At 44.4% G+C, this 14,040-nt stretch overlaps 1 protein-coding gene across 2 annotated transcripts in view; it reads left to right on the top strand.

The window, feature by feature from the left end:
* Positions 1–14,040, top strand: part of magi1b (membrane associated guanylate kinase, WW and PDZ domain containing 1b) — a 141,822-nt gene that overhangs the window by 66,359 nt on the left and 61,423 nt on the right. For both annotated transcript variants that reach the window (XM_069679085.1, XM_069679084.1), the window contains exon 2: positions 319–435. In XM_069679085.1, the coding sequence (XP_069535186.1) occupies positions 319–435 (117 nt within the window). The remainder of the gene's footprint in view (positions 1–318; positions 436–14,040) is intronic.

Genomic DNA, 14,040 nt, shown 5'->3' with positions numbered 1-14,040 from the left:
GTCCAGATGGCGTAGCGGTAGGAGGGCTAATTCACAGTGTTAGCTGTAGTGCTAGCAGCCTTAGGTTTTGGCTAACCCTATCTGGTTGTAGAGGGAGAGCCAGCAGCCAGCTTCCCCTCCGAGTGACAATGGCAAGTGTGCAATTCGCGGCTACACACTAGCTTTGTTGTGGTTGCAGGAGAAACTTGGGTGTTTCTCTCCAAACTGTGTGGCCGTTTGACACATAACTGCAGCGTCATTTTCCCTTGTGTGACGTTCTTATGTCTGCTGTTTTGATGCACTTACAATATGTTTTCCTGTTTGTGTCCGACATGACAGGAAGCAAGCTGAACAAGGACCTGAAGCATTATCTGAGCCAGCGCTTCCAGAAATCCTCGCCTGACCACGAACTGCAGCAGACCATCCGAGACAACCTCTACCGCCACGCCGTGCCTTGTGAGTCCATGACCGTATTACACCTCGCTATGTTATTCCCTTTTTTTCCTGGTGTCTTACCACCTTTGCTTTCGTGCCTTCTCCGTGTCCTGGCATTTATCTAAGCCGCTCTTTTATTTCCTGATGATATGCTGTCTAGTCTAGTCTACACACAGAGTTCCCACAGAGCATCTTTGTAGCTCAATAACATCCTCATGAAAAGCCAAACCCTGCAGGTGAGGTCAGGTCTTAGCTGGAGGCATGATCGGGTTTAGATCCCTGTAATAATTGAGTGACACTTGGGACAGTAATATAATTAAGCCTGATTATTTTCCAGTCAAATCTGGGCATGGATCCACTTGCTTTTTGACCACTATTGTTGCTAGCAGGGTTATCTACCTCTTTGGAACTACTCTTATGTTGTTGCTTTATCAGTTTTATCATCGCTATTCATCCCAAACTGGACTATTTGTCTACCCCCCGAGCTGATAAAAAGCAGTACATTGTTACATTCAACCTCCCTCGAACTTCCATCCATTCAATCAGCTCGGTCCTGGCTTTACAAAATTGTCTGTTTAATTAAAGGAAAAGTCTGGTGACTCCTCAGTGAATAGGCCGGTAGTATCTCATGTCCACAGGATCAATAGGACCAGTAATTATGGGCGCTGTGGCCTCATCCAAGTCCCTCACGCTCTATCACTACCCACTATCTGCTCTGCCAGAGCTGCCTGTGTAATCCAGGAATAGAGGCGTGTGTCTGACTTTTTTCCTCCTCACTGTAGCAAAGATCTAAAGGCACATTTGTTTTTTGATGCTGCATATTTCTCTCTGAGCCGCTTCTGCTCCAAAGCTAAAGTAGATATTTGAAGTGTTTTATTTCTCCCTGTTATGAGAAACGACCGTTAAAGACGCCGCCGCGCTCGGGATGTGGCATTGTCGCATTAACACCGTAATAGTGGAGTGATAAATGCGAAAAACTCCCTGCGTGTGGGGGTGTGGATAAAACACAAAGATGGTTAGACCGATGAACCATGCCGCATGATGCCAATCTTGTGTTATCACTGATTTGCATATAACACTGAAACTAGCCGGATGCACCAATGAGAGCCAGCCTCTTCATTGCCATGATACTGGAGTCCCTACTGGCTTTGGACGCAGCATGCGTCACTTATGAGGATGGAGAGAGACATGAAAACGAGTAGATAAGAGGTGCGACTGCAGGAATGTATTCTCCTCTATTACACCATTTTAAAGTGTTTAGCTCGGTTGCTTCCTGTCATTTAAAAGTGTCTGTATTGTCTTTGCGGCCAATTTTTGTTGCACTTTCTTCATCATCATAACTTTTCCGAAACCTTACCATATTACATTTTTTGTCTATTTCCTTTGAGTCCTAAACACCTCTCATTTCCCCAAATCCTGCTTTCCTCAATGGATCTCATCCGTTAGCTTTTCAATTAGTTTATTCGTGCCCCGCTCTAATAAATTACTATCTGTATTCAGGAGGCTTGTTTAAGGGACTTTATCTGCATTACCTCCACCGCCATATGTCAGGCAGAAACTAGTGGGGGTGGGGGTCTGGCCGTAATGGCCACTGTAATCACTGAGTGGCCTATGGCACACTAGTAAATATCCCTGTGTTGTTAGCAGTAAACAAAGCATGAAGGTGTTCGCTAAGCCGTCTGTTTTATAGGACTGTAACGTTTGTGTTCGGAGGGTGACACTCTTAACAGATTACATGTATACATACTACACATACTGTAGTTTGAGTGTTATGGGAGGGCATGTTACAGTGTGCTCAGTCCATTAATAATTACTCTCTAATAACCTTCACCGTCAGGAAATAGTACAAAACCAAAGCACCGAATGTACAGAAAGAGTACATTTAGATGCATTTCCTCCATCTGCTTTGGCCCGAGATTACAAGAGGTCAGTGTGTGTCCATGTTGACGTATGTCCAAAGGTTGTTCAACGCAGCGTCCATGTGCATGTGTAGGTGTAGGTGTGATTAATGCAGAGCAAGCAGGTGGAGAAACAGATGGAGAAGTGTGTCTGTTGTTGGTGGTGCTGCCTGTAAATCGGGCAAAATGGCAACCGAGCTAACCAACCTTTGTGCGCATGTAAGTGATGCCTTCTATACAGTGAGTTCACATCTATAAGTGTTACCTATAGATGGACAGTAGACATTTTGTGCATTGGTCAAACAGTAATTTTTCTGTAGAGTTGCAGCAGCAGTTTGAGAATTAGCTAACTGTTTCAAACTCAACTTTTAAAATATAAACATTTCAAACCAAAATGTAAAGCTGGTATATGTGATGTTTCTTAATAAATAAACCAGTAATGTAACTATTTATTTGCTGCAGTAAATAAGATATAAAAAGTTCATGTTTAACTGAGGCTTTTTCTCCACCTTTCATGAACAACCAACTTCCTGTGTACTAAGGGCACAACCTTTTCTCACTTAGTATGTTGGCCATGACTTCATATGGCTGATTTGATACTTCTTTTATGTTGCTGTTCTTTATAACATAGAACATCTGAAAAGAGACAGGAAGTGTGGGGAGTAGAGAGAGGGGGGTGACATGCACCAAATGATCATCAGACCTGTGCCCTGTAGCCTCTGTATCGGGCGCCTGCTCTACCAACTGAGCTAAACCAGCGCCCCGCTGTTGATTCTTTTCACCCAACATCAAAGAGTTATAACTCACGTCGAGGTTAATGCTACATCCTTATTTTCCACCTACCTTCACATTGTTGCCCTTAAAATCCAGTAGGAGTTGCAGGGTAAGCAATAAGATGATTCCTCGCTGGCTTTCCACCTTTGAGCGCTGCCAAGTGTGTTGGTTGGACTGCTAGGCTGTGTGCACCACAGCAGGGATTGACCACAGTTTACTGTGGTCTCTGTGAGTGAGTGTTTACTCGGGCCACCCATGCATGCCACCGCTTACCAGTAAACAAAAACTAAGACATAAATTCCATGAGTTGAAATGAGCTGAGACACAATTGACAACCAACACACGTAGTTTAAGGTTGCATTCACACCTAAAGTCAGTTTGTTTGATCCGAATCAGAGAGCACATTGTTACAATGTTGCATTTTGCCTCAAGTTTGGTTTGTGTTCACACGGCAGCTTTTACCAGCGGACCACAAGTTTTGATGGGCGAGAAAACTGCTCTCTGATTGGTCAGAATTTCTACTTGGGCAAACTCCCTGAAGTAAACAAAGAGAGAGGACACTGATCAATCGCATTCAACATGATCACAGACTTTTTTTTAACTTTTAACCGCATTGTTCCAAAGTTCGATCAGCTCCAGTCTCTTTTAGTTTTTTACTGAACAGTTTGAATACCTCCGTATGTTTGTTTGTTTCCACAAGCATCTGTGAAATTGCTTGGTCAACACATATTTCTATTTCCTCAACGCTCCCCCACGTCTGTCCCCTGCTCATCTTGCTGCCTGGCTGCTTGGCTGTCTCTGCAAGTGTCAGCACCCGTTAACAACCCACAATGCATAGTTTTTTGATTTGCGTCCTGTATTAGGTCCTACTTTAAGTCCGTTTATGCTCTCACATGAAATGAGCCGAACCATGGTTTGTTTGGAAACGGACCAAGACCCATCTTTTCTAGCGGACCATGGTCCGGCTGTTTGGTCCGCACCAGAGTTCGAATGCGTGTTCTCACCTGTCCAAACTTACCAGACTTCCAGAGTAAAGTTCGAAAGTCCCGACAAAAGCTGCCAGGTCCCTGAACTTTTGAGTGGACTTTCATTTGGAGAAAGAAAAAACAAATACAAACACAGAAACTATTTAACCTTTATAATTTTAGTATGAACATGGTTGTGAAGTTCACCAGACTTTAACACCTTCAGGTAAATCTGGTATTCTCAGTTGTCCCCATAACCCTGTTAGAACTGAAGCACAGCACTCACACCCTCCCCCATCTGCTGAGGCGTCCGTCGGCTTCCCTTGTGGTCACCCCATCCGCCCATTCAGCATTCCAAATTCTCCCAATTTTCCCAACCATCCCTCCCTCCCACCCCCTCTATCCTACACTCATTCTTGACCCCCCCAGCTCTTGACTCTGCTGCCTCACGTCCTCTCGCCGCCACTGCTGCTGCCTTTCTCCCTCTGTATCGCTCTCTCCCTCGTTCCCTCTCATTGTCCCTGCCAGCGGATCGGAGCAGTGACAGGAAGAAGGAGAAGAAGAGGAAATTGCCCTGTTTGGTTTATGCCTGATTTGAAAGCAGTCTGGGTCTTCAAGCCTTGACACGGGAGCTCTGGTCTCTCCTGCATTGAGGCAAGTAGCCGTATTGTCTGCCGTGGTGCTTGTGATGCTGATGACTTGGTGTTCGCCTCTCAAATGAGCCAGGTTTGCAGGGGCTACTGTTCACGTGCCCGTGTGATGAATTGTGGGGCTAGCAGCACAGACGATTGGACAACCCGTATATAGGCTAAGAGGACGGCTCGGAGGGAGGTGGGGGCTGAAGCCGCGGGGATGGAGATGGGGGTGGGGTGGAGTTTGGGTGTGGGAGGGGGCAAAAAGGGGGGGATGGGTGGAGAGAGAGAGGGGGAATGGAGAGATGCAAAAACACTTACACACTCAAATCAAGGCAGGACCTAGCTAGCATGTCAAGCTAACATTTACATATGTAGATGTTTGACATGTGGTCGTATTGGACTAGGGTATGATGTGGGAATGTTTCTGCCTCTCTGTGTGTGCGTGTGTGTTTTTGTCTACAGTGTTTACAAAAGCAGCCAGTCTGGTGCAGGTTTGGTGAGGTTACAGATTGCATCCAGAGATGCAATCACATCGTTTTACCTGAACAAAAGAAAAGCTCTCACTCACTCACTGGTAAATCGAGATAGGCGGACACAGCCAGAGGAATATTTTATAGTCAGGGACTTTTTTGGGGAAGAAGAGGATCCACTGTATGCTGGTCAAATACCCGCTGTGTGTGTGTCTGCTGTTTGACATGCATTACACAAGGGATGTTGGCTTTGTCAAGGCTTGGTAAACACAGTTGGACACGTCTTTCCAGCGACAGATACTTCCTGTTGAACCAGTTCTCAGTTAAATAACAGTGTGTAACAAGTATGCTTTTGCCAGCAGTGGACTTTAGAAGCGATGGCCACAGTTAGATACAACTTTTGTATCCATTCTTTAGCAACTGATACTGGAGTGTACTTGTTTTCCGTCATAAATTCTTAAGCTAGAATTATGACCAATAAAATAAGCGGTGTTACAATTCCATTTTAATATTTTGAGATTTTTGGAGAATTCGCTTACCATCTCCAAAATCAGAAGATTTAGAACACTTCCATCTGAGTTTTAAACATGAAACTACAAGAGCTGCTTACCTTAGCTTAGCATAAATATTGGAGGAAAAAAGTTGGAACAGACTTGCTAGCCTGAACCTTTCGAGCAAGGCTCAGTAACTCCTCAAAGTCCTGCTAGTTGCCAAGCATTGCTTTTAAGTTGCCAGTTGAAGGCGGGACTGTAGCGCCTCTGGTACGCCTCATCTTTAATGTAAAACGAACGGAGGCAGGATGGTGGGGCAAAGTCACTTCAGCGGTAGTAACAGAGGAGAAACTGTGTGAGTGTAAACGGCAGAGCTGGCAGTGTGGAACAGCACCGTGTGTATGGGAAACGCCTTTAGCATCCGCAACGCAGGAACGCTGTGTAAAAAGACACAGCTGGACAGCCTTACGCCAGTGTTGCTTGGTCTGGAGTAATGGCAGAGCTTTATCATGGCGCTGTTGCGGAATCACAATGTAAAAAGGTCTATTATCTGACATGACATCTGGACATGACTGGGCAAGCTGTTTCCTGTCTTAATGCTAAGCTAAGCTACTTAGCTGCTAGCTGTAGCTTAATATTTAACACAAACACACGAGAGTGGTATCAATCTTCCCATCAAACTCTCGCCAGAAAGAGAATACGTTTATTTTCTCATATTTATGCTGCAGCCGTGATGGACAAGTTTGGCTCATAATTGAAAACAGACTTGGTCATCTTAATAATTAAATACATTTAAACTGTCTTATTGCTGTCCTCCCCCTTTAAATGTGTTTAAAATGTTAAATATCCTTTGCTTTTACATTTCTATTAGAGGAAGGACAAGAAGCACAACACAACACCAGTATCAGCTTGTGTACATTTGGATGAAGGGATCCCAGCATGCATCAGTTACATCAGAAGGAGGCTGTAGAGGAAACAAAAGGAGCTGACTTCACGCTGGTGGGGAAGTTTTTTTGTATAGCTAACACCATTAGCAGGATGAAAAGAAATGTTGTCAAACGGAATGAATGATGGGTGGAGTCCCCCAGGTTCATAGCCCCCCACTGCCCCAGTCACACACACGCACACACACACACACTTCTGCAAAATGTATAGATGGCATAGATGTAGGCTAGTTTGTGCAAATGATCCATTTGGCTGAAAACAGGCAGTATGGGCTGTTCATAATGTGGATACTTATTGGTGCCTCCCTGTGTCTGAGCTTTGTCTGACAAATGGGAATTACTTCATTTCCATTTGTAGAAATGGCTGCTCATACTGTGTTTGTAAGCCTGTTACAGAGTTTTGTGGATAATGATGTTTTATTACTCAGACAATGGCAAATATTACAACATGATTAGCCCCTATATTCAACCATTTAACCTACCAAGAAACGAACAATTTTAAAGCACCGACGGCTTTCCTTAGGGAAACAGAATAAAACTATTATGGTGATAATGAGATGTGTTGTATACTGTGTGTATCATATCCTTAATGGTAGGCTAAATATCTGAAACAACTCTTGGTGTAAATCATTCAGACAAAGCTCCACAGATGACCATTACACACACAATTTCAACCCAACCAAATATTATAACCTTCAGTAAAGCAGGATCTTGCAATTAATCTTTGAAATTGGCAACATCATACCATTGAAAGTCATCATTCTGCAATAGTAGTATTGCCTGATTGTCCCGGGATGCTGACTAATCTCTAGCTATGCCACATATCTGAATTATACTGTATACTACTGACTGTATAACTCACCGCTTAGTCAGTCGCAATTCAGCAATGAATGAGTTGCACTATTTTGCCGTAATAGAAGAAGTGTCTTTGGAAAGTTACTGCCAGTGTAAAAACAAGTAGAGAGACATTTTGTCCAAGGATTTAACACTTCATTGAGTGTTTTCTGACATGTTTCTGGAGCGGTCCCATCTCGTCACCAAATCTTTTTATTTTCCTCTGTTTCATTTGCATATTTGATTGCGAAACAAAAGTGTCCATCAACACCACGCTCAAAAAACAAGTAAAGTAGGTTTGCATACTAACATCTTTCAAGTTGTAATCTCGAAGATCTCAGTTTCGTTCTCTTTGGCAGCACCTAAGGCGCTAAATGGTAATTGTGAGAGCAGATATCCAGACAGTGTTGCATGTGTGACGTCCACGGTTGGCTCTGGTTGTAACTCTTGATTTTCCTCGCTGACGGTCGCTTTCCTTTTCAGACTGTTTGCCTTCATCTGAGCATCAAATTAGTTTCTTTTTTTTTTTGATTTTTCGCTTATTTTTGAAGTTGTATCTGTAGTCATCGATCTTTTCTTTGTTTGTTCAGCCATAGATTATTGTTTACTCGCAACACTTGCAGCCGCTTAGCTCCGCCTACCCTCTGTGGCAGACCAACCACTGCTGGCTGATGGAAAACGCGTCACTAACTGGACGCCGCTTGTGTTTTTTTTCATATGAATGTCGCCACCGACACCTCGTCCATAATAACACTATATACTGCAAATGTAAAGGCTTTCATCAGTGGACCATAGGCTCAAACACCGTTGTGTTACCTCATTCAGCGATAGATGGTGACACTGTACAAGTATTCCTATGTGAATCCCTGCCTGTAGACTTAATATAAAGTATGGAGTTAGGACACATTTAAGGGGTATCTGGCTTTGAATGGCACATCACATGACCTTTGACCTTCCGCCCTTTTACATTTTCTCACTGCTGTTCCCAACCCCCAACCTCCTCTAACCAGAGAGCGTACCCGTTAATTCCTGCACATGCAGAGTTGCATGTTTAGTTTTGCATGCACAGATGTGTGGCAGTTTGACTCAGCATTATCGTATGTGGTTTTGTTTGTTTGCGCACATTTTATCTTGTGACGTTTGAGCTTCTTCTTTTGGAATTCTTTACAGACTTCGTGTTGCCTTCGTGTTTCTAGCCTAAGTGTACTTTTTTCTCCCGAGTTGTTACACCTGTACTTGGTGATGAAGAAATTATTTAAAACTTTTTTTGTGTCCAACTTGTTAATTTATACAGCTTCCTCTTGTTCACGCCTGGGCAGTTCTTGTCGCAGACCCTGTCTTAACTCTGTCCATTCCATATTTGCCTTTCGGATTCTGCCGCGGACTCCTCTCCTCTTCACATGTTGGTCAAGGATGAGCTGTCTGGAACTTGTTAAACACCCAGAGCATGTGTATGAGTTTCTGTGTGTCAGAACATCAGTGTCTGCGGATAGAATAAAGAAACAGAGGTGTGGGGGGCAGGGGGGGGGTGAAAAAGAAACCACGATGGGGATCTGTGAGAACAAGAAAGAAAAGGGGTGAACAACCAGGAGAAGGGGAGGGAGGGAGAGAAAGAGAGCGAGAAGGGGGGGGAAGGTGGGCGGGTGCATGTGGGTGCCTGCGAGACGGGAGACAGCGGGGCTCAGTCAGAAAGAGAGAGAGGGAGAGAGAAGCCTAGCCTTGGTGTGTGTGTGGGTATGAGACGGAGCGCATTATAAGCCAATGTGTGGATGCTGCTTAGCCTAGCTCCCATTAGCTTAGCATCACAAAGCCAAAGCTGGACAGAGGACAGACGCACGGGCGGAGGAAGGGGAGGGTGGAACGGAGAAGGAAATGTGAATCTGCACTGGCTTTTTCTTCCACTCATCCACACCTGATGGGATTTTTTTGGCTCCCTCTGTATTCTGTCGACGTGCTGTTGTTCAGTGGACTGTAAGGGAAGGAGAAGAAGCCCATCACAGGCTCCCTAACTGAGGTATTTTGTTTTGTGTTTCATTTTGAGAGGGGGGGGGACTGAGGGCTGCTGTGATTTAATGGCTGGGGGTTGGGGGATGGAGGGAGATGGAGAGGCAGGCGGCGAGGATGGCTGTGCATCAGGCGTGAGGCATCAGGAGCAGAGCGAGGGAGACGGAGGCACATCGCTGGCAGTAATGGAGGCTGATGTGTTGTGGTCAAACGGAAGCTGTGTGTGTCTGTCTGTGTCTGTCTGTCTCAGGTATGCGTGCGTCTGTCTGTTTTCGTCTGTGCCCCGGTTTGATGCCCGTGTGTGTGCAAAGTGTCACTTCCCATGCGTGTGTGTGTGTGTGTGTGTGTGTGTGTGTGTTTTCGGTGGAAGCGCTCCAGCTCTGCGATGGTCGTATTAAGGCTGATCTGTTGACACATTTGATCATATTGGAAGCCATTACCTCCAGCAGCAAACTGCTGCCTGTCTGTTTGTCTGTCTGGAGCCTCCAGGATGCTAAGGCTAGCTTCTACCTCTCCTTCAATTCCCCCTCTTTCTTTCTCTTCCTCTCGATCCATCTCATGTCTCAATGACCCCCCCTCTCTCCCTCCCCGCCCCTCTAAATGTATCGTTTTAAAGCCTCTCTCTTCTATTTCCATGTTGCTGTAGGTAGCAGCAAAGCCCAGGGTGCTTTTTTTCTGGGTGGAATAAAAAGACAAAGGCCGGCTGTGTGTGTGTGTGCGGGGGGCATTTTCAGGCTGGATTCTGGCTGATTTAGCTTCACACTGCACTACTGGCCCTTCAGCTTTTTTTTTTGTTTCTTATTCTAATCTCTCTCCCCTTCCCCCGGTCTTCACAAACCCCCTCCTCTTTCCTCATCCCTCTGTCTGGGAATCATTTAAACATTTCTGATGTAGAGAAAACGTAGCATGTCACAGGTAGAGGAAAAAGGCCTGTTTTGATCTCATTGTGATGTGGTTATGTGTGTGTGTGTGTGTGTGTGCATCGTCTCCTCACTGCGAGCCTCTTGCAGCCAGCCTGAGCAGTGAAAACACCCTCCCCCCGACTCAAAAACACTCCATCCCAAATGAAGGCATCCGTGCCAATGAATGAAAAGCCATTACAAAAACCGCCCTCTTCCTAAATGCCCTGCTATCACCACATAGTGAGGAGATTTTTGGGGGTTTTGAGAGAGAATCAGGTGGGATGGTCGGGGTTTCCCGTAAGGCTGCATGATACCCTGAAACCCCTCCTCCATGTAAAACCAAAAAAATGCAAACACACACCAAAATAAAAAAATAAATAAAAACACATAACCAGAATGTAGCCAGAAATGTGATGACTGGAAAATGCTGGAATCTGCGGCCTGTGCTTTTGGTTGGATTAACCCTTTACTAGGACAGATGGCTCCATCCCCCTGCCGAGCTGACAAACCCCAGTCAGCTCGTCACCCCTCCTGCATTTGTCTCTCTGTGTATGTGTATGTGTATGTGTGTGTGCGTGCATGTGTTTCATCCCAAAAAAAAAAAAAAAAAAGAAACACTGGCAGGCAAGCTGTGGCAAAGATGGTGGATGGATCTGTTTTGGTTTTGGAATATGACGGGAGTCTGCTCGCCCTCCCCTTGTGTCTGTGTCTGTGTGTGTGTGTGTGTGTGTGTGCACGTGCCTACAGTCGTCTGTTTCTTGATCATCATCCATGAAGACATGCCTCAGTTTCTTCTTGGAAAATATGGACTGGCTGGCTAAACTTGACATCAGAGCATGTTTATTGTGGAGATTTAGAGAAATGCTTCTGTAATAGCTTCTGCACAACAGTTGGGTGCTTGAATGTTGCCAGATTTTTAAGGCAGGGCCGTTTTCCATGTTGTTTCTCTGTGATTGTTCATAATATTCTTACTATGGGCACTTAAAGACATGCTACAGTGAACCCAACATAACCAGCCAAACATGGTCAGAAACATTGTATGTGCATGGTACAGTATATACCCACATCCTGTTCCTTACATTAACGTCCTGTTGAATTTACTCTGACTGCCGTATAATGAAAACCATAAATACCTCGCAGGGTAGAAGTGTTCATATCTGATTTAGTGTATAAACTGGAACATTGTGTTTTTGTTCTATGGCATGCTGTCTGTTTGTGAAATATAGTCGATGGCATGTGTAAGGACTTGAAAGTGAAATGACCGGCCCCTTTGAAAGACATACCGCAGGATAATTCAATCCACTACTCGGGCCTGCCTTTAATGTAACACAGTCATCACATTTCATTTCAGAGCACCATGATTCAGTGCACGGGCCAATTCCGTTTTCACTTAATACAGGCAAGACTGAGGAAAAGCATTTGCTTGCTATATGTTCAGGCACCAGTCTTTATTAGAGAGGGAGCCAGAGCTGTTAGCGTGCATATCACATTGGCCCACGGCTTCACCCCTTTGCTACACGTTCAGCCGAGAGACGTGCACAGACTACGGACGGAGGAGAAATGAGGGATGCACACGTCGTGTCTCATAGTTATACTAAAGCAGGATCAGCCTGACTTTGACCTGTTCCTGCCGTCTTAAACTGAGACTGCTTTGCAGCCACAGACGTTGGTCTGAAATATTTTGGTTTGGTGTGTCCCACACTGCCCACATTCACATGTTTAAGTCAGAGGTTTAGTTACAGTGGGACTACACCTATTTTACACAGGCTGCATCCATTTTGATCCTTAAAAACTTAACTGTCCTTCATGAGACTTACAGTGTAACAGGGTGGCTGCGGCTCAGTGGTAGAGTCGGTCGTCTTTTAATCGGAAGGTTGGTGGTTCGATCCCCAGCTCCCTCAGTCTACATGTCAAAGCGTCATTAGGCAAGACATTGAACCCCAAATTGCTTCTGGTAGCATTGCAACGGCAATGGTGCATGAATGTGATGACTGATTGACAGTTTTTGAATGTGTGTGAATGGATGTGACGTAGCGTAAAAGCAGATTTGAGTGGTCGCAAGGCTAGAAAAGCGCAATATAAGTACAGCCCATCCACAGTCCTAACTTTGTTTTTTTGTGGATAGCATGTTCAGTATTATTTGCATTAGTTGCCCCTTTCCCGACACAAAACTGCCTTTTCAATGTATGTTAAATATACGATAATCCCCATTATCCTACACATCTGAATGTTGGTATAACCAGTTCTTTCAATGAGGAACGAAGCAGTCGTTATTTTGTCTGCTTGTGGGTTACATGACATCATCAACATCACAGCACTTTCAGTAGGACTCAATTGGCAGCTTGAGGAAAACCACAGTTGTCCTCCATTCAAACCAGAAAAGCAGGAACAGTTTTGCCTCGGCCACACAGGCAGCTGTCAAATCTGCCAAACGTAGTAGAGACAGAGAAAAACACAAATGAGCACATCAGAGGCTGGGCGGAGACGTCTGTGGTATTAACTTCCTTAATATTCTTTGTACGAAAGAGAGAGTAGATGAATTGTGGCTTAGAGATTAAAAGGGAGAGTTGCTGGTGTTACAGATTTAAAGAAGTGGAACAAATGACAGGACCAGTAAGAGAAGGAACAAAGAAAACATGGGCAGAAAGAAAAGAATGGAGTGGAGGAGGAATGGTAGAAGCGGGAGCAGTGGGAGTGAGAACCACAGGTTTCCTTCGCTATCCACTGGGTCGTGCTCATGAAAATTTGAATCAAGCTGTCTCTCTTACCATCACATACATTTAACTCTTTGTTTGTCAATGATTCACGTCCCATCCATTGTAGAAATCCAAAAGTGTACCCTAAACAGTGTGAGAGTTTGTGAGTGATGCTGGTGTCAGTCTCAAACTACTTAAAATGCACTCTTTCAAATAAGTCCTGTCCTGAATGACCTGAATGCCAGCACACAAGCCGAATAAGAATAGCTTGGCCTATTAATAGAACAATTATGATAATGAATCATTGCCAAACACATTTATGATGGCCTACTTTTCACTCATGGCACTGATCAGTTCCCGGTGGTGAATATGTTGAAACAAATCAGCTTTTTACCCCCCTTGTTTTGTTTGTGTGTCATGTTCAATCCTGCATAAGGAAATTCCCAAGAAATGAACCCACAATGCTCCAAATTCTAGGTGTTTTCCACCTTTCCGTGCATGTCGTTGTTTCCCTGAACCCTCTGACTTTTGAAGACAATTTGTATCTAGGTCAAACTGAAGTCTGTGTATCTGTTGGTGGAGTGTGGGCATACTCTAAAGGCCTGCCTCGCATGGAAAGATAGATTGTGATGAGAGAAAAAAAAATCTTGATTATATGGTGTTGGAGATGCTGTAAAGGTTCCAGTCCTGAGTCAAGTCTGTTTTTCTCACTATGTTTTAAAAGATTTGAATCTACACATGAACTGCATAAATAGCTCAGTCTTCTTAGCTTATGGCGGATTGTAAATGTCACAGTGTTTGGGTAGGTGTGTTTTCTTAAAAGCCTGACTAACTTGTTTGGTCCTTTGGTAAGTAATCCCAGGTTGAACTGGCTGTGCGACAGAGCACAAAGTACCTATAATCTTCAGTGGTTCATTGTCAGGAAATATATATTTGTAGTTTGCTCTGACATTTTCCAAAACAGTCATTGTAATGGCCTCAAGAATTTGAAACTAGTCTTAAACATTGGAATT

Source organism: Semicossyphus pulcher, unplaced genomic scaffold (assembly GCF_022749685.1).
Source record: "Semicossyphus pulcher isolate SPU_LCO1_2020_fin unplaced genomic scaffold, fSemPul1.0.p SCAF_3, whole genome shotgun sequence".
Lineage (NCBI taxonomy): Eukaryota > Metazoa > Chordata > Actinopteri > Labriformes > Labridae > Semicossyphus > Semicossyphus pulcher.
This window is presented reverse-complemented; position numbering and strand designations above follow the sequence as displayed.